Here is a 22132-nt window from a genome sequence, read left to right on the forward strand (position 1 = left end):
ATAATATGCAGAATTATTTCTCTGCTTCAAACACCGAGAGAAAAGTACAGCTATGATGATTTATTTATTTATTAGCATCCACACTAGCTGTTGCTCATGCAGCAGCTCTCTTCCTGGGGTCCACACAAAACATAAAACATGACATACAGAACATTGACAGACAAGAACAGCTCAAGGACAAAACTGCATACATTTCAAATAAGAGAACGTGGGCTGTGAAACGATTAAAAAAACTAATATCGAGTTAATTTTAGAATTTGCTGTGATTACACGATTAATCTCAAATTCAGAATTTACTCAAATTGAGATTTAAGATTTTATATATACAAAAAGCATTACAAGAATTTTGACGTTTTGATTTTGTCCAAGATAACGGTTAGCAAAATTAAGTAAATTGATAAAGCACACTTTCTGTAACCTCAACATCAACTTGTTTTGACATGGATTTGTTGCTTTTAGCTGTATACATTGTGTATTTTGGATGCTTTCGGTATATTTTGACCGCTTTCAGACAATGCAATCAATCACGATAAAAATAGAATGCAAAAAAATTACAAAAAGTTCAATCGAAATAATAACAGCCCTAAAGAAAATATGTAACGAAAATGTAAAATACCCAGCAGGTGTCCTTGCTCCATTTCATACTAAATGGTACATTTTGACCTCCACCATTTAAACCATCAAGGTCTTCGCGGTGATGTATATAAGCTGCCACATATGGTAGGTAGGCCATATGTTCCCATATGTATGGCAAAATCTATCGGTGCATATAGGCTATAGACTTATATATATATATATATATATATATCATAAAATGTTAATTACATTTTGATCGATTTTCAGATCTCGTGGAGTAGGCTATCTCGGGTAATACTTGCATACATTAAACCCAAACAAAGGTCCTACGATAAATAAATAAGTAAATCATGGAGAAGGAGGCATGTATCGCATCAAAGTAAATAGTATACTAATATATCATTTAAGAACATTTATAATGATAAAAGTGACTGTCCAGCCTATACAGTAGTTTAAATATTTCGTTTGTCAAATGTAGCCTAATATCAAACGAGTAGGCCTATTTCCAAACGGCTTGACTAGTGTTGAAGGCCAAGCAAGCGCTTACATTCTAGTCTATTTCAATAATGGTTAAGTAACATTAAACCATATTGATCGAGAAAATGCAAGATACATTTTCTATTGCTAGTGATAATCTGAAAAATGACATGACAAAAAACAGAAGCAACTAGGTTTGACAACTTCGATAGAGCGCAGGTAAACTGCACGATAAAGAATTTCACACAACTTCTGAACTGTGATAACCTATACAGTGGCGGTTCTAGACCATTTCAACTGGGGGGGCCAAGCTGGGGCCAGTTGTACTGTTAGAGGGGCCAGTTACATTAGACGTTATTGTTGTCATATGGTTTTCTTCACTGCATTGCAGGCATTATCAGGCAAAATACCATGTTCATAATCATTCAACAATTAATTTGCATTTTCTGTCTAATAATGGATGTAAAAAAGAACGATAGCAAAAATGTGTTATGTAAAAATTATTTCATACTCCAAATTTGGGGGGGGGCAACAAGGGGGTCCAAAATTGTTGTCACAGGGGTACTGCCCTCCCCCAAAACTGCTAGTGAACCTATACAATGGCCCTACATCAGCTTTAAGCTACTGATCCAATGTGTCCCTCCCAGTCACAACAAGGGCTGGAGAGGGTAGACGACAGAATGTCACGCGTCCATATCGACTTGGGGATGTATAGATTAGGGCTCGTGGACATGGTGGTTGAAAAATGATGTTGCAATATTAGTTGCGAGACAAAACTGAATCTATACGTGGATTGGTCTTGTGCATCAAAAATTATAATAATAAGTAAAAAGGTACTAAGCATAGTCTAGTCTGACTACTCTTGGGTATTGGAATATAACGGTCTTTGAACGGTCTAAAACCTATAGCGTTCGATGTCTGTCTATATATTTTCAGAGATTCGATTCCGAATGGATACAAATGTAACGTTCAAGAAAGATATCATTTAAAATATCAAAAGTTATAGCCTAGCCTATAACATGTATGTTATTGTTTAGCCTACTGCATAAACAAGCTAAATATTGTACATTTGTATTTGGCAAATACTGAAGCAGCATAATTTGGAAATGTATACTATTTTATAGTACTGAGCTGGCCTATAGCCTACATAAAACAAAGGAAATAGGTATTTGATAGTTGGCTATTGTAAAATAGCACATCAAATAATTTACCGCTAGCCTGACCCATGCTGCAATTCGCGACCGAGGCTATTATGCTGATTCAAATTAAAGATTTAGGCAACCAAATGAATATCATTATAAGGTGTTTGACATTTTTGTGTTATAAATGTATCAAAATAAACTTTACCAACCTACCTAAACATTTACTAGTGAAGGCTGTAGGTTGTACCACACAATGCGAAAATATATTCACACGTATTAACAAATAATGCATTAAATAGGACCTATGTAGTCTAACATTATGCGTAGCCTGAAGATTGATTCTCACATTTGGTTTTGTTCACACATATTCAAAAAAGTTATTGCTTTATTGATTAATATACGTACTCACCTAAGAGAAGGAAAACCTAATCATAACCCATACACATGCTGTATTATGCATTATTATGTTATTAGGGATATATAATAATGATTAGGGATGACCTCTAGTGACTAGTCCTTCCAACAAGCAGATGTAGCTATTCTATATAAACATTAATATTGTAACAAATGTCATTACTATACCACATGACCATATCTATTTGCCCATGTGTCCTCAAATGAATCTCTACTTTTCCTCTGCATTTCCAAACAACCAACGTGAGACGGGAGAAAATGAAATCGTGTTATTGTTGTTTTTGGATGAATCTGAGCCATACCTGTTTAGTGAATCGGTGTCCTCTCTCGACTGAATATGTGCCCTTTTCCGTGCCATTAAACCACTGCCTTGGATTTTCACTGAAGATTCATATTTAAGGCATCACCTGGCATGCTGCTGGTTCAGAATACCTTTATGTTGCTGAAAAATAGTACTTTTTGTATTATGAAAATTAATTTTCCATTCTTCCATTCTTCCATATATTTATGAGGGTTCTGATGGTACCCATAATTGAAGAACATGTGCAAGATATTGGCAAGAATATTTTCTTAGATTTCATAACTGCCCGCTATCATGTAGCGCAACAATTTCCTTTGAAATCAATCAACCAATTTAGGTAGCATCTGTACTGGAGTCTATTTTGTTTCACTATACAGTAACAACAATATCAAAGTAATTTTCGCATAACACATTATTATGTTCAATAACCTATACAGTGCATGCTTTGTGTGTGCGTGCATGTGCCTTTCTATGTCCAGTTTAGGGTCTTTCACGCATATACCTTCACAATACTCTTATATCTATCTTGGCACCCTCACTTACCACGTTGATGGGCCAATATTGACCTGACAGTCACTGCCACCGGGCTCAAACCGCTCCAGGTGCAAATTCCTCTGGGTTACCTGCTGGTGGGCCCCGGTGACCACATAACATCCCTTATAACAGACTAAATTAAACTGACGCCATCTTGAAAACGGTGAAATTTGAAATGAATACATTTATAACTATTTTTAATGGACCATTAACCTACATTTAACATCAATGAAAAGCAACATATTCATTTGAAGATATAGGCTATCTAGGCCGAATACAATATGCTTTTGCAAAGTAACAGCTACATGCATTTTCTCACGTTCATTCCTAAATCTAAAATGAAAATGACCTGTGGGTTTTCCATATATTAAATTTCATACTCCTCTGCAAACGACAATGATGAATGTGCTCCCGACATGGAGACAGTGACAGCATTAATTGGTGTAACATTTTATTCATTTAGTAGATGCTCATAAAGAGTGACTTACAGTAGCCTAGTACGTCTATATTTGTTTCTTATTGGTCGCCTGTGGGAATCGAACCCAGAACCCTGGTGTTGCAAGCACCATGGTCCAGCAACGGAGCCACATGGGATTAGGAAAATTATCATTTAAACCACGTCCGAATGGATCACTATGATTGAGTAGCAGCAATCCCATATGAACACAATTCAGGTCTACTGAACCTAAAATCCATTAGGGCCTCGGGCTACCTGGGAATTTGAATATTTTTTTATGGACCATCATGATGAATAGGCTAGGCTAGTCTAGATGTGGAACGTTTTTGAAGGTGTATAGCTACATACTTTAGTTCATGCAGTTATTTTATGCAATTTATGCTACATCATGTGGGGGGAGTAAAGTATTATTTATGGAATGGTCAATACTTTTAAATTCTACATTTATTTATCTGGGAAGAATGCCTCTCAGTCTTTGACCTTGATTACCATAGAAACAAGGACGCTTACTCTATGGTCACTGTTGAGTGTTCAGGTCCTTGGACTGGTCCATTGTAAAGCAGTTTTATTCAATGAACATTTTAACCTTCTTTATTTGCTACTCTTGGATGATATTTTTTTACATAAAAGTTGTAACATCAAATGTGTCCTTAATGTACAAGTATTTCAGTTGGCCGATAAAGGGTTTGTAAATAACAGGCTTACAAAACATAAATGGAACATGCCTGGCATCAGTGGCTGGTGAAAAATGGCGTCTGGTTGCCTGGTGCTGGGTCTATTTTAGCTAACTGATTAGCAAGCTAGCTATATTTAAAAGCTTTGACTATATTACTGTGAATAGCAGTAGCTACATTTTCAGTACAATACTATCTTCATTGCAATATATTTCAATATGTCGGACTCAGAAGAGGACAGTCAAGATAAGCAACTTAAAATTGTAGTCATCGGAGACGGCGCATCGGGGAAGGTGAGGGATTTTTAGATTAGTTAGCTAGCTAACGGTAGTTAGCAGCTAGACTTATTATTTTGAGTTACGTTAGCTGAATAGCTAGCAACATAGCTATGTCACGGGGGCAATTGGGTAAATTACTGTGCAGTAGATAACTTTAGCTCAGAAGTATCTTACAGAATTGTCCTGCGTAGCTGCGTGTGCAAGACCAACGTTTTACCTATGCTTGTTAGCTGCTAGCTAACGTTAGCTCTTCAGACAGGTAGAACCATGAACCAAACCACCGAGGTTTGTCAAACAGGCAGTGTTTTTGTTTTAGCATAGCTAACTATAGCCAATGCTGCTAATTTAGTTGGTTAGTTACCGTCTTAATTTTTCACAACAGGGGCCAGAGTGATGTTAATAGCATTAGTTTGTGTTCCTGTGGAGCTAACTAACGACATGGAACAAAGTCTAGTCATTGTCTATGATGAGAGCTAGCTACTGTCCTCTGAATTATCTTCCCAACAGTCAGTGTCAACAGAAAGGACAATTACGCCTGCGGTGCATAACATGTTTCCCGGCCACACAACCTGGTCTCATAGACCAGACGCAACATAGTAAATGTAAATGGAGAGGCATGCTGGTATATTTTGCCAAATATCTCGCAATGCGTATATTTGGATTGCGAATCAGCATATTCTCCTCTTTCTAATTACATAAGGTTAGGCAGCTTACTCTGCTGTCATCGATCGCTAGACCAGAAATAGATGTTGGATGTTTACTATCTACACAAGTTATTTTTCAGTTTCATCCTAAGAACACAGTGTAGTGGTAAAATAAAAATACATTTTTTTGTGCCATTTAGGCGAAATGGAATTCTAAGTGTTACTCCAAATGTTTGTTTCTATTCATTTGCTATGGGTTCGCGCTAGTGTTCTAGCTTAGCCAACATTCTGTTGCCATTTTTCAGCCTTGTGTGAATTTTGACTCGTTCTATTGTCCAGCCTAATAAGACAGAAGGTTACTTAAGGCTAAATGTGTTGGGTGGGCGTAGGTGTATAATGAGAACGGCTAGTAACCCAAACGTTGCCTGTTCAAATCTCATCACGGACAGTTTTAGCTAATTAGCAACTTTTCAACTACCTACTACCTTTGAGCTACTTTGTAACTACTTAGCATGTTAGCCAACCTTAACCGTTACCCCCCCCCTAACATTAACCCTTTAACCTTAACCCCTAGCCTATCTAACATTAGCCATTAGCCACAACAATTTTGAGTTCATAACATATACATTTAGCAAATTTGTAACATATTGTACGAATTGTAACTCATAACATAATATACTGCTCAAAAAAATAAAGGGAACACTTACACAACACATCCTAGATCTGAATGAAAGAAATAATCTTATTAAATACTTAGTTGAATGTGCTGACAACAAAATCACACAAATAATCAATGGAAATCCAATTTATCAACCCACTGAGGTCTGGATTTAGAGTCACACTCAAAATTAGAGTGGAAAACCACACTACAGGCTGATCCAACTTTGATGTAATGTCCTTAAAACAAGTCAAAATGAGGCTCAGTAGTGTGTGTGGCGTCCACGTGCCTTTATGACCTCCCTACAATGCCTGGGCATGCTCCTGATGTGGCGGATGGTCTCCTGAGGGATCTCCTCCCAGACCTGGACTAAAGCATCCGCCAACTCCTAGACAGTCTGTGGTGCAACGTGGCGTTGGTGGATGGAGCGAGACATGATGTCCCAGATGTGCTCAATTGGATTCATTTAGGTTTGGGGAACGGGCGGGCCAGTCCATAGCATCAATGCCTTCCTCTTGCAGGAACTGCTGACACACTCCAGTCACATGAGGTCTAGCATTGTCTTGCATTAGGAGGAACCCAGGGCCAACCGCACCAGCATATGGTCTTACAAGGGGTCTGAGGATCTCATCTCGGTACCTAATGGCAGTCAGGCTACCTCTGGCGAGCACAGGCCCCCAAAGAAATGCCACCCCACACCATGACTGACCCACCGCCAAACCGGTCATGCTGGAGGATGTTGCAGGCAGCAGAACGTTCTCCACGGCGTCTCCAGACTCTGTCACGTCTGTCACGTGCTCAGTGTGAACCTGCTTTCATCTGTGAAGAGCACAGGGCGCCAGTGGCGAATTTGCCAATCTTGGTGTTCTCTGGCAAATGCCAAACGTCCTGCACGGTGTTGGGCTGTAAGCACAACCCCCACCTGTGGACGTCGGGCCCTCATACCACCCTCATGGAGTCTGTTTCTGACCGTTTGAGCAGACACATGCACATTTGTGGCCTGCTGGAGGTCATTTTGCAGGTCTCTGGCAGTGCTTCTCCTGCTCCTCCTTGCACAAAGGCGGAGGGAGCGGTCCTGCTGCTGGGTTGTTGCTCTTCTACGGCCTCCTCCATGTCTACTGATGTACTGGCCTGTCTCCTGGTAGCGCCTCCATGCTCTGGACACTACGCTGACAGACACAGCAAACCTTCTTGCCACAGCTCGCATTGATGTGCCATCCTGGATGAGCTGCACTACCTGAGCCACTTGTGTGGGTTGTAGACTCCGTCTCATGCTACCACTAGAGTGACAGCACCGCCAGCATTCAAAAGTGACCAAAACATCAGCCAGGAAGCATAGGAACTGAGAAGTGGTCTGTGGTCCCCACCTGCAGAACCACTCCTTTATTGGTGGTGTCTTGCTAATTGCCTATAATTTCCACCTGTTGTCTATTCCATTTGCACAACAGCATGTGAACTTTATTGTCAATCAGTGTTGCTTCCTAAGTGGACAGTTTGATTTCACAGAAGTGTGATTGACTTGTAGTTACATTGTGTTGTTTAAGTGTTCCCTTTATTTTTTTGAGCAGTGTATATGAAATGGATGATGGCATCCACAGTTTAAAAATACCATGCGAAGCTTAACATATCATACTCAATGGAGTGTCTCAGATTTACTAATCCGAAATGCTCTGAGACCAGGTTGGGCCACAGTGATTAGGTCCATGGTTGAAGAACATCAGGAAGGAGACAGAAGTATCACCCTAATCTGTCACATTTAGGGCTGATGAGTTCAGGATATTATTTTGCTCTGATAGAAACTATAGGCCAGAGTTCCCCAATTATAGTGCCTTCAGAAATTATTCACCCCCCTTGACTTGTTCCACATTTTGTTGTGTTACAGCCTGTATTTAAAATTGATTAAATTTAGATTTTGCATCACTGGACTACACACAATACCCCATAATGTCATTGTGGAATTATGTTTTTCGATTAAAAAAACCCAACAGATTTATAAAAAATGAAATGCTGAAATGTTTTAAGTCAATAAGCCTAAATACATTCAGGAGTAAAAATGTACTTAACAAGTCACACAATAAGTTTGCAATAGTTTTTAACAATTTTTGAATGACTACCTCTTCTCTGTACCCCACACATCTGTAAGGTACCTCAGTAAGGTACCACATTGGTTGGTAGACTTTCCAATTGTTGACAAAAGAAAATACGCTAGCCATTTTGGGATCTTTTATTGTGGGTCAATTTAATAATGCGAGAAATGGTGGTGGAAACCCCATTATGCGCAAATATTGATATTTTACATTTTAGTCATTTAGCAGACGCTCTTATCCAGAGCGACTTACAGTGGTGAATGCATACATTTTCCCCCGTACTGGTCCCCCGTGGGAATCGAACCCACGACCCTGGCGTTGCAAACACCATGCTCTACCAACTGAGCCACAGTTGACCGGAGTCTACACAGACCGTTGTGCCATAGCCAATCAGAGCTACAGTAGGTTTTTATGCAAAGAAGCCATTTGTCACACAGGCCTGCCATCATTCACTTTGAACAGGACTGTGTGTTTACAGGCAGTTGCAACAGCACGACTTTAGATCATTAGAACGCATTCGCCAAAAGCCACAAAATACACCTGAATGGATTTCTGCAAATATGTAAATACCACGGGAGTCCTCTTACATTTTGGAACTTTACAGACCTGTTGATCAAACAACCATGAAAATGGTAGGCTCTCTCTCCCTCAGTTATTCACATCAACAACTAATGCTAGCCAGAGCAAGATGAACTAAAATCTAACAAAGAACATTTAGGTAAACACATTCAAACTTCTTCAGCTAGTTGCTCATCAAAATTGCACTGTTAAACAATGGGGAATGTAGCCTACTCGTCCATCTGCAGCTTGCCTGCCAATGCATTCATATTTGTCCTAACCAAGCACCCAAGCTAACTGGCTAAATGTGGCTAGTTTGCTAGCTAGGTACTTCCAGACACAAATGAGAGCACTCATCAGTCTTACAATTTTACTCGCCGTAGCAGAACTGGTTAGGGTGTTTACACGTTATCTAAAGTGTTCGCTACTATTATAATTTTTTTGTTTACGTTTACTAACACCGGTCATATCTGGTGGGTGTTGCGCGTTCGTAAAATCATCAGTTTTTCAGCGTTATGGCACTCAGTCGAGAGTGCTCTGAAATCGTGAATTTGCAAACACAAGATATATGCTAACTGGATAACAGTAGTTCAAGTTCTTGCAAGCTAATTAAATAACACCTGCGACTTTAGCTGTGTATAGCCACCGAAAAACGATATGAGGGGGAAAAGTCAGTCACCCACTCCTCCAATAACATTACATGACATCCTCTTAGCTCGCTAAGTAGCTAACATTAGGCTCCGTGTTTTTAGCTTACTATATAAATAGATATGCTAGCCTATTTGCCACGTTGTAACTGTTGTGATCATTGCCCTTGCTAGTTGGATTGTATTGACATTCCCAGCCGTAGTTACATTCGTCCGGTTTTGTCCAAAATATTGAGTCATTGGAATTGAAATAGTGCATCCCAAATGCAGGCAGCAAACAATGTACCAGTCCAGCTGTGATTTACAAACTGATAGCAATAGTTTTTGGACTACCAAGAAATGTATTGGTGAATTATATTAATCATGTTGTGAACCGCATCCATCTATTCTGCCAACAATGCCTTAGTGTATGTCATGGAATGTTGAGTCATCAAGGCAAAGGGTGGCTACTTTGAAGAATCTAAATATGTTTTGATTTGTTTAACACTTTTTTTAGTGTTATTTCATAGTTTTGATATCTTCACTATTATTCTACAATGCAGAAAATAGTAAAAATGAAGAAAAACCCATGAATGAGTAGGTGTGTCCAAACTTTTGACTGGTACTGTAAAGTGGGACACTTTTTGCATTTGTCTTCTCTAAGCTTTTTGACATCTATCCAACATATTAGCCCATCACATGATACATTGTTATTATGCAGATTTTAGAATATTCACATGAAAAGCTGTTGTCATTTTGATGGAAACCTAGCTACTGTCATAAATAATTTGTTCACTGCAAATTCACTGCAAGAATCCCAAACAGATATAGTATTTGGCAAAAACAGGATAATTTCAACCCTTGATTACATTGGGATACGATAACATACAGTGCATTCGTAAAGTATTCAGACCCCTTGACTTTTCAACATTTTTGTTGCATTAGAGCATTATTCTAAAATGGGTTAAATAGTTTTTTTTCTCCTCATCAATCAACACACAATACCCCATCATGACAAAGCAAAAACAGTTTTTTAAATTTTAGCAAATTTATTACAAATACAAAAACCGGAAATATCACATTTACAGTTGAAGTCAGAAGTTTACATACACTTAGGTAGGAGTAACTAAAACTCGTTTTTCTACCACTCCACAAATTTCTTGTTAACAAACTAAAGTTTTGGCAAGTCGGTTAGGACATCTACTTTGTGCATGACACAAGTAATTTTTCCAACAATTGTTTACTGACAGATTATTTCACTTATAATTCACTGTATCACAATTCCAGTGGGTCAGAAGTTTACATATACTAAGTTGACTGTGCCTTTAAACAGCTTGGAAAATTCCAGAAAATGATGTCATGGCTTTAGAAGCTTCTGATAGGCTAATTTCCATAATTTGAGTCAATTTGAGGTGTACCTGTGGATGTATTTCAAGGCCTACCTTCAAACTCAGTGCCTCTTTGCTTGACATAGGAAAATCTAAAGAAAGACCTCAGGGGAAAAAATGTAGACCTCCACAAGTCTGGTTCATCCTTGGGACCAATTTCCAAACGCCTGAAGGTACCACTTTCATCTGTACAAACAATAGTACGCAAGTATAAACACCACGCAGCCGTCATACCGCTCAGGAAGGAGACGCGTTCTGTCTCCTAGAGATGAACGTACTTTGTTGCGAAAAGTGCAAATCAATCCCAGAACAACAGCAAAGGACCTTGTGAAGATACTGGAGGTAACGGGTACAAAAGTATCTATATCCACAGTAAAACGAGTCCTATATCAACATAACCTGAAAGGCCACTCAGCAAGGAAGAAGCTACTGCTCCAAAACCGCCATAAAAAAGCCAGACTACGGTTTGCAACCAACCACACATGGGGACAAAGATCGCACTTTTTGGAGAAATGGTCTGATGAAACAAAAATAGAACTGTTTGGCCATAATGACCATCGTTATGTTTGGAGGAAAAAGGGGGAGGCTTGCAAGCTGAAGAACACCATCCCAACCGTGAAGCGTGGGGGTGGCAGCATCATGTTGCGCGGCTGCAGGAGGGACTGGTGCACTTCACAAAATAGATGGCATACTGAGGAAGGAAAATTATGTGGATATATTGATGCAATATCTCAAGACATCAGTCAGGATGTTAAAGCTTGGTCGCAAATGGGTCTTCCAAATGGACAATGACCCCAAGCATACTTCCAAAGTTGTGGCAAAATGGCTCAAGGACAACAAAGTCAAGGTATTGGAGTGGCCATCACAACGCCCTGACCTCAATCCTATAGAAAATGTGTGGGCAGAACTGAAAAAGTGTGTGCAAGCAAGGAGGCCTACAAACCAGACTCAGTTACACCAGCTCTGTCAGGAGTAATGGGCCAAAATTCACCCAACTTATTGTGGGAAGCTTGTGGAAGGCGACCTGACTTGTTTGACCCAAGTTAAACAATTTAAAGGCAATGCTACCAAATACTAATTGAGTGTATGTAAACTTCTGACCCACTGGGAATGTGATGTAAGAAATAAAAGCTAAATCAATCATTCTCTCTACTATTATTCTGACATTTCACATTCTTAAAATAAACTGGGGATCCTAACTGACCTAAAACAGGGAATTTTTACTAGGATTAAATGTCAGGAATTGTGAAAAACTAAGGTGCATGTAAACTTCCGACTTCAACTGTACGTAAGTATTTTGACCCTTTACTCAGTACTTTGTTGAAGCACCTTTTGCAGTGATTACAGCCTCGAGTCTTCTTTGGTATAACGCTACAACCTTGGCACACCTGTATTTCGAGAGTTTCTCCCATTCTTCTCTGCAGATCCTCTCAAGATCTGTCAAGTTGGATGGGGAATGTTGCTGCACAGCTATTTTCAAGTCTCTCCAAAGATGTTTGATCGGGTTCGAGTCTGGGCTCTGGCGGGGCCATTCAAGGACATTCAGAGACTTTTCCCGAAGCCACACCTGCATTGTCCTGGCTGTGTGGTTAGGGTCGTTGTCCTGTTGGAAGGTGAACCGTTGCCCCAGTCTGAGGTCCTGACCACTCTGGAGCAGGTTGTCATCAAGGATCTCTCTGTACTTTGCTCCGTTTTATCTTTCCCTCTTTCCTGACTAGTCTCCCAGTCCCTGCCGCTGAAAATAATCCCCACAGCATGATGCTGCCACCACCATGCTTTACCGTAGGGATGATCCCAGATTTCCTCCAGACGTGACACTTAGCATTCAGGCCAAAGGTTTCAATCTTGGTTTCATCAGACCAGAGAATCTTGTTTCTCATGGTCTGAGTGTCTTCGGGTGCCTTTTCGCAAACTCCAAGCGGGCTGTCATGTGACTTTTACTGAGGAGTGGCTTCCGTCTGGCCACTCTACCATAAAGGCCAGATTGGTGGAGTGCTGTAGAGATGCTTGACCCATCTCCACAGAAGAACTCTGTCAGATTGACCATCAGGTTCTTGGTCACCTCCCTGACCAAGACCCTTCTCCCCTGATTGCTCAGTTTGGCTGTGCGGCCAGCTCTAGGAAGAGTCTTGGTGTTTCCAAACTTCTTCCATTTAAGAATGATGGAGGCCACTGTGTTCTTGGGGACCTTCAATGCTGCAGAAATGTTTTGGTACCCTTCCCCAGATCTGTACCTCGACACGATCCTGTCTGGGAGCTCTACGGACAATTCCTTCGACCTTATGGCTTGGTTTTTACTCTGCCATGCACTGTCAACTGTGGGACCTTTGTATAGACAGGTGTGTTCCTTTCCAAATCATGTCCAATCAATTGAATTTACCACAGGTGGACTCCAATCAATTACGAGTCTCTTTGCAAAGGGTCTGAATACTTAAATAAGGTATTTCTGTTATTTTTCATACATTTTTCACACAATTTCTAAAAACCTGTTTTCGCTTTGTCAGTATGGGGTATTGTGTGTAGATTGATGAATTAAAAAACTATATGTATATTTTTTTAGAATAACATAGCAAAATGTGGAAAAAGCGAAGGGGTCTTTAATGCTTTCCCAAATGCACTGTATGTCTCTCTATTTAAGTGTGGGAATACGTGGGAACAGATTTCCTAAATGTATAATCACTGAGCTGATTTCCTGGTGACTTTTACAGTCTTATGTCCAATAATGAAAAAAGCTATGAAATAAAACTCGGTGTCGTTCGTAATGGTTTGTACACTATATGCTCCAGTCTTCATTTGTTCAGAGGGAGATTGCCAAGATGATCAAAGTACTGTTACTGTGTAACAGATCTATAAGTTGTTTCAAAGATGGCATAGTGGATTTATATCTGGCATGAATCCAGTCTTGTAAACCTATTAATCGTTCCTGACCCTTAATCCAGGTTGCATGTGTTGTTGGAGGGATTTTTTGTCAACTTTTGGACCATGGTACTCTGGTTGTCTAATTTTACTATGTTAGCCAGTGATTACAGGTAAGCCACACAGGTGTGTGTGGACTACACAATAAATGTAGTTGCTGTATTGCCTAGTACATGGTAGCCTAGCAGCCTAGATACAGTGCATTCGGAAAGTATTCAGACCTCTTCACTTTTTCCACATTTTGTTACGTTTCAGCCTTGTTCTAAAATCGATTAAATCTACACACAATACCCCATAATGACAAAGGGAAAACAGGTTTTTAGAAAGTTTTGCAAATGTATGTGAGAGATATATAAAAATATGCCTTATTTACATAATTATTCAGACCCTTTGCTATGGGACTCGAAATTGAGCTCAGGTGCATCCTGTTTCCATTGATCATCCTTGATGTTTCAACAACTTGGAGTCCATCTGTGGTAAATACATTTGATTGGACATGATTTGGAAAGGCACACACCTGTCTACATTTTTAAACCTGTTCTCACATAATTCATATTGTAGGTCTAGGTTACAGGGCAATTATATAGTCCTAGGTCTATTGGCTCACTCAGGTATACTATTCAATGTAGATAAAATAGTGTCTAGAATCTCAAAATCAGCTTGTGGTTGAGTAGAGGAAAAAGTGTAGCCTACATTTTTTTAAGTGAACCCTCTCCTTGCCATATGCTATATTCAGGAGTTAAAGTTGTTTTCTCAGTTGACTCCCTGCTGCAGAAGCAGCGCATTAACATGACCGTTGTTGCTTTGCAGTCATGACCGATTCATTCATATGAACCAGCAGGGGACAAGTCTCAGACCTCAGAAATAGTATTGACCTCGCTCCAGATTGCACACATCTTTAAGACTCATATGCTGTTATTCTTGTTAAAAACCCTCTACATGCGTTTATTGTTTTCTTAATGAGAAGCTTTCAGTTCACGCCTATGCTCTTCTATTACGTTTAGAGTATAACCAACTGTGGTAGAAGTTTAGTGGGAAGAGGCTGGAGAGTTCTGCAGTGATTAAATGTTCACACGGTGTCTGGATCATTGTTAGGTTACTTGCTTTCTGTCAGCACTGAGGCCAGTAATAAAACCAGTCACCATTCTGGACACACACAAAAAAATAGAAACTTGTATTAACCTCACCTAAAACTATTTCAGTCTTTCGTTCATTCTCTTCCTGGTAGATATAGGCTAGGCCAATATTTTCCAGACCTAGGCGCTATAGCCTACTTTGCAGAAAAGCCTACATGCAAATGTTCAGGTTTATTATGGACAAGTGTTTTGTATGAGACTGCTTTGCCTGCATGATCATAATGCAGGTAAATGTACCAATAAAATGTTTTTAAAAAATAACTTTTATTTAACCAGGCAAGTCAGTTAAACACATTCTTATTTTCGATGACGGCCTAGGAACAGTGGGTTAACTGCCTTGTTCAGGGGCAGAATGACAAATTTGTACCTTGTCAGCTCAGGGATTCGATCTTGCAACCTTTCAGTTACAAGTCCAACGCTCTAACCATTAGGCTACCTGCCGCCCCCCGAAAATATATTTTCTACAGCACAGACAGGTGGCAGCAAGGCAAAGAGGTTGTCATGACAATGCTGCAATTTTTCTTCTTCAGTGCATCTCTGAATCCTCAAATTATTGTGTGAATGTGTTGCAGTGATTTGAAGGGTTTTTCGGCTTCACTAGTCTCTTGAAAGTCATTTTTCCCCCTCTGAGAGAAAGAAAACAAATGGAGCAGTTACCCTATGTAGGCTCAACGAGAAAAATGAATGTTCCCAGTCTGAGAAGTTCTTCAGGCGGACAGAGAACACACACAGCTTAGTTTTCAGTAGAAACGCTACATTAATAACCCCCCCTCACACTGCTGCCAGGTGTCAGTTCATCACTGTCTCCATGACTTACCTGCTTGTCTGTTTTGGGCAGAAAACAGGACCCATACCCCTATTTTGAATAGGCACCAGTGACTGACATCTTGAATGCTGTTTCCCCCCTTATTAATGTCAATTTGCTCAGCAAATTGCAATCGGATCAGTTTTTCTTGGACGGCATCTTGCGGGGTATTTTCACATGCGGTTGTCCATTCAGAAAAATGTAGGGGAGATGTGTGAAGGCTTGTCCACCACCTGAGGTAGGAGCTGTCAAAAATATGGATACTCCCAGTTTCATCAGGCGTCACGTGACATTACAGAAGCTAAAGGACTTTTAACTCGACATATTTGTGTTGTTGAAATAGCATAGCATACATGCAGAGTAGGAATTAATAAACTATCCTAAATCTAAGATATGTATTGCTACTTGTCAGCATATGGTAGAAATGGAAGGATCCTTTGTCGACAGGAAAGCACCCTAACTAAGCTCACATTAAATATTAGTGATGTCACATCATGGACATACTGTGACTTGCTATCTCTCTCTCTCCTACCTCTTTCCCTCTCTCTCTCCTACCTCTTTCCCTCTCTCTCTCTCTCTCCTACCTCTTTCCCTCTCTCCTACCTCTTTCCCTCTCTCCTACCTCTTTCCCTCTCTCTCTCTCCTACCTCTTTCCCTCTCTCTCTCTCTCTCCTACCTCTTTCCCTCTCTCTCTCTCTCTCCTACCTCTTTCCCTCTCTCTCTCTCTCTCCTACCTCTTTCCCTCTCTCTCTCTCTCTCCTACCTCTTTCCCTCTCTCTCTCCTACCTCTTTCCCTCTCTCTCTCTCTCCTACCTCTTTCCCTCTCTCTCTCTCTCCTACCTCTTTCCCTCTCTCTCTCTCTCTCCTACCTCTTTCCCTCTCTCTCTCCTACCTCTTTCCCTCTCTCTCTCCTACCTCTTTCCCTCTCTCTCTCCTACCTCTTTCCCTCTCTCTCTCCTACCTCTTTCCCTCTCTCTCTCCTACCTCTTTCCCTCTCTCTCTCCTACCTCTTTCCCTCTCTCTCTCTCTCTCCTACCTCTTTCCCTCTCTCTCTCTCCTACCTCTTTCCCTCTCTCTCTCCTACCTCTTTACCTCTCTCTCTCTCTCTCCTACCTCTTTCCCTCTCTCTCTCTCTCTCCTACCTCTTTCTCTCTCTCTCTCCTACCTCTTTCCCTCTCTCTCTCTCTCTCCTACCTCTTTCCCTCTCTCTCTCTCTCTCCTACCTCTCTCTCTCTCTCTCCTACCTCTTTCCCTCTCTCTCTCCTACCTCTTTACCTCTCTCTCTCTCTCCTACCTCTTTCCCTCTCTCTCTCTCTCCTACCTCTTTCCCTCTCTCTCTCTCCTACCTCTTTCCCTCTCTCTCTCTCTCCTACCTCTTTCCCTCTCTCTCTCTCTCTCTCCTACCTCTTTCCCTCTTTCCCTCTCTCTCTCTTTCCTACCTCTTTCCCTCATTCCCTCTCTCTCTCTCCTACCTCTTTCCCTCTCTCTCTCTCTCTCCTACCTCTTTCCCTCTCTCTCTCTCTCTCTCTCTCCTACCTCTTTCCCTCTCTCTCTCTCTCTCTCTCTCTCTCCTACCTCTTTCCCTCTCTCTCTCTCTCTCTCCTACCTCTTTCCCTCTCTCTCTCTCTCTCCTACCTCTTCTCTCTCTCTCTCTCTCTCTCTCTCTCTCTCTCTCTCTCTCAATGGAACTTCCCTCATTTCCCGGCAGTGGTATCATTGGTGACCCTGTGCCGTCTCCTTATTGAAGAGAAGTCTGGATTACGCCAGCTTTTACATGCCCTGGTTAGTTCCAATTGTATGGTGGAAAAAAGGGTCCTATGAAGAGGGAGTAGAGCCAAGCTACTGGAATGCCAAGACCAATGGCTCCCTAAGCCAACGCCAGCATGTGGAATAGATTGTTGCTGTCCGGGATAGTTATTCCTGTGTTGTCAGTGATTGTGTGGGCTACTTAAATGGCCAATTTTCTCCTTGTTGTGTCAGTCACCTCCAGTAAGTTGTCACTCAGCATTGAGCTTGTGAAATGCTCAACAAGTCGACTTTTTCAGACCTTTTGGTCAACGCACGATTTCAGAGTCGAAGGCTTAAGTTTAATGAAAGTATAAGGACACTGCAACCTATGTAGAAAGCGTTGGCCTCCAAGGTATTTGGGGTATTTCAGTCTAATGAAGATCTGTCCTATTCAGCCACTTGAGAAACAGCTGCCAAGATGACTCCTCGCTGCTGCCTACATATAGACTCAAAATCATTGGCCACTTTAATAAATGGATCACTAGTCACTTTAATAATTCCACTTTAATAATGTTTACATATCTTGCGCTACTTATCTCATATGTATATACTGTATTCTATACCATCTATTGCATCTTGCCTATGCCGCTCAGTCATCGCTCATCTATATTTATATGTACATATTCTTATTCCATCCCTTTACTTAGATTTGTGTGTACTGGGTAGTTGTTGTGGAATTGTTAGATTACTTGTTAGATATTACTGTACTGTCGGGAACTAGAAGCATACGCATTTCACCGTACTTGCATTAACATCTGCTAACCATGTGTATATGTGACCAATACAATTTCATTTGATGATCTGTCCTATTCAGCCACTTGAGAAACAGCTGCCTAGATGATGACTCTTCAATATAATGAAGATCTGTCCTATTCAGCCACATGAGAAACAGCTGCCAAGATGACTCCACTTCAATATAATGAAGATCTGTCCTATTCAGCCACATGAGAAATCGCTGCCAAGATGACTCCTCTTCAGCGATTGTATTTGGGATAGACCTTACAATACTCTACAGTGGAGTTGCAACATAATGATTGACTGAAATTGGGCATATTTTCATGGCGCAAAAAGTTGAAATAGCCTATGCTTGAATGTTTTGCCTAATGTAGATAACAGGTTTAACTGTAGTCCCCTGTGTGTTCCCTTTTGGCGTCAGTTCCATATGACTTTTCTGTCCTTTATTTTTGACGTATTGTTGGCAACTTGAACTATATCAGAAAATAAATGGCAGTAGATTATATGAATGCTCTCTGGACGTAAAGAAACAATTTATTTCAAATTCTATAACCTTCAGTGATAGTCAAGTAGTACATAAAATGAATTCACCACAGGAAGACTTAGGAAGCCCCACTGTTCCATTATCCCTCCATGTTTATGTAAGCACACTGCTCTAAAGATAGCTAATAGACATCTAGCGCTTTTTTTCTTGTCCTCATCCATCAAAATGAATTAAACTTGGCATGTCAAGTCTGTGCTGTGAATTCCCATGGTTTTAAGACTAGCCTAGTGACATGGAGAGATGGAGTTTTCTAATTTTGTGCAGTGGCAATTAGAAGCTGTAGTTAGGATGTATGACTCGTCTACCCAGACACCTGTTTTCTTAATTCACTTGGATTTTTACAGTCAGGCAGGCCTTGATAGCTTTGCGAGACAGCAGAGGTAATTGCTTTAGCTTACCTCACATTAATTACAATTGCTAGGGTAAACGTCTTCCCAAGCAGTGTACTCTTTAAAAATAATGATATTTATTTATATTTTATATATATATATATATATATATGAACTGGGCCCATGACTTTTTTTATATATATATATATATTAAAAAAAGAAATCATGGGCCCAGTTCATTTGGAGTTATGAATAGGCCTAGTTGTTATACAGAACACCACTCCAACTCCAACACTCAGACTTGTTCATAAGGCTTGAATTCAACTTATTTAGTCGTTTTAATGGCAGGAAAAGGGTCTTAGCATGATCTCTCTCTGTTTCAGACGTCACTCGCCACCAGGTTTGCGCAAGAGGCCTTTGGGAAACAGTACAAACAGACCATTGGCCTGGATTTCTTTCTGAAGAGAATAACTCTACCAGGTAAGACACCTTCATCCTTTGGTTCTTTCTGAAGAGAATAACTGCCAGGTAAGACACCTTCATCCTTTGGTTCTTTCTGAAGAGAATAACTGCCAGGTAAGACACCTTCATCCTTTGGTTCTTTCTGAAGAGAATAACTCTACCAGGTAAAACACCTTCCTCCTTTGGGTGTGCCGGCCTGCTCTGTACCACACCACAGATAGACACACACTCACGCAGGCACACGCACTCACATGCCCCCCCAGGTGATTGTTTTGTTTTTTGCCTTAGCACTACACAGTGGATTAAAATGATCAAAGCTTGATGATTAGTTGATTATTTGTATCAGCTGTTTAGTGCTAGGGCAAAAACCCAAACGTGCGCCCCTTGGGGTCCTGAGGACCGAGTTTGGGAAACCCTGCGTTAGAGGCACATTGATGTAAGATGCTGCAGTGTCTGACTTTAAATCTCTTGAATGCTGCTTATGAAACGTGCATATCTAAAAGTATTCCGACATCATTAAAGTAGCCTACTTGGAATTTATTACATTTCTTTTTACAAAAGCTGTATGTGAATTTGAGTTTGTGCACAATTTAACTTTTTATTTTTTTACACAAAGCATTAGAATTTCTGAATTTATTTTCAAATTGATACAAAATGTGTTGCATTTTGTATTTTCCTTCCCCAGTGTTTCATGGTAAAACCGAACAATTTTGTTCCTCAGGTTATCTCAGGACTTTCAATGTGTCTTTCTTGGTAGCACCACATTGTGGAGAGTCTGCCACTTCTCATCCTTATTCATTCTGAAAGCTGTTCTCTCTAGGGCAAACACCAGGATTTTTTCCCTCCATGAAGCCAATGGACAGCTTATGTCCAGAGAGGCGAGCCTTACACATAATTCTGTGGGCACAGTACAGAGTAAATACATTTAGCATTTTATATTCATATCCCGGGGTTCAACTGATCTTTGTTCTGAACCACATAAAACATTCATGTTCTTATTTGTTTATTTTCAAACCCACGGAAATAAAGCCTCGCTCTGTATCCTCTTAGATGTGTAAAATAAATGTTTATTGACTAATGTTATATTTAGACTAAAGCCCCCCATTTTCACTTCCTACCATATGGCATGGGGATTTTCAGCATTTTAAATTGCATATTTAAAATGGTGCCAAGGCATAAAGCTGCAAAAGTCTGCAAAGTAGCTCCATTCTTTTATGACTAATAAAATAACATTTAAGCAAGGGTGGATTAAGTACTAAAATAAATATATAATAACTTGAAACTATTACATTTATTCCTATATTCAGTTTCAGTTGGTAATAGTAGGAGAAAGAAAACATGAACGTTTTAGTAGAGATAATTAGGCAGACCTTAGTGAAGTAGGGAAAGGCAAGGCTTCAATGAGACATCGCACAAATAATTCCACTCTTAGTTGTTGTGATTCTGTTAAAAATAGTTGAGAACCATTACTTATCTGCAGCACGGCAAGACGTGTGCGTGCGTGCGTATGTGTATATATATATATATATAAAATAGTAGACGTTGGTTCAACACGAGTTGTAAAATGGCACATTTTCTGGGGGATTGGGTTCTCTTGACCTGATGAAGAGGATGGCTGTGTTTGCCATTTGGGTGGTCCTGAGCTTCGTTAGGACCTACGCCCGCCTTCGACTGGATGTGTTGTGTGGCTCTCTGGGGCTCTATGGGGATCTCCAAGATGGGGGGGGGGGAGTATAGCCGGCGCTGGCCCCTCTCACCGTGAAGGCCCAGCTTGTCAAACTTAATGTACATTTTCCAACGCGTAGAGAGGTGAGGTGAGGCCGATTGGCACACAAACTTCTCTTTGTGTGCTTTTAACAATACCTCTTCCAGATGTCTCATGTTTGGTCTGTGAATTAATACTTATCAAAATGGTAATGTTTTGATAGTGTTTTTATTGGGTTCCACTGAACAGTGCTAATAGCTAATGAAGACTACTAAAAACACAAAAACAGCCACTAACTCACCACGTAAGCAGGGAAACTTTGGGTCTGTTGAGTCTTTTAAACAGAAATAAAGTTTGTGTCCGACTGCAGGGGATGGGTGGGGATAGCTCGCATGCTGTAACACCAAGGGCAATTATTCATTGCACTCTTCAATGCAGCTTTACATTGACACTGTATAGTCTAGATGTAGTCACTGTGAACACTCGCGCTTCCTTCCTCGGAGAAACAGGGACTTGTGTGGTGGGGGTCAGCTCGTCCAGCCGTGTCCACACTGTACGCTCGGCTCGCCATAAGCGCTCTAGGCCAATGAAGGGCCCTCATCACACCGACAAACTCCTCACTGTCTGGTCTTCTTTTCTTTTCTCAACCACCTCTTTCATTTTCCAGAGGAGGAAAATATTTATTTAGATTTGGTTTTGTACCCTGTCCCTCTCTCTCCCTCTCCCCACCTCCCTCCTATATAAATTGGGACAGTAGTCTTCTTTTGCTTCTTATTTTGTGTTTAATTATCTGTATTTTTCTTAACACCACATATTTCTCCTTACTCTCCTCGACTTGGCAGAGAACGACACAATGCAAACAGCTATTCCCAGGCTAATAAGTGCTCGTTTTTTTCCC

At 40.5% G+C, this 22132-nt stretch overlaps 1 protein-coding gene across 3 annotated transcripts in view; it reads left to right on the plus strand.

The window, feature by feature from the left end:
- The first annotated feature begins 4630 nt into the window (after nt 1-4630).
- Nucleotides 4631-22132, plus strand: part of LOC100195985 (ras-related protein Rab-28) — a 53976-nt gene continuing 36474 nt past the window's right edge. For 2 of the 3 annotated variants that reach the window (XM_045717976.1, XM_045717975.1), the window contains exons 1-2: nt 4631-4868; nt 19451-19547. In XM_045717976.1, coding sequence (XP_045573932.1) covers nt 4794-4868; nt 19451-19547 — 172 coding nt within the window. In that variant the 5' untranslated portion in view covers nt 4631-4793. Of the gene's footprint in view, nt 4869-8820; nt 8875-19450; nt 19548-22132 lie in introns of those variants that run through there. The other variant, XM_045717977.1, reaches the window with a different exon arrangement.

Source organism: Salmo salar, chromosome ssa05 (genome assembly GCF_905237065.1).
Source record: "Salmo salar chromosome ssa05, Ssal_v3.1, whole genome shotgun sequence".
Taxonomy (NCBI): Eukaryota; Metazoa; Chordata; class Actinopteri; order Salmoniformes; family Salmonidae; genus Salmo; species Salmo salar.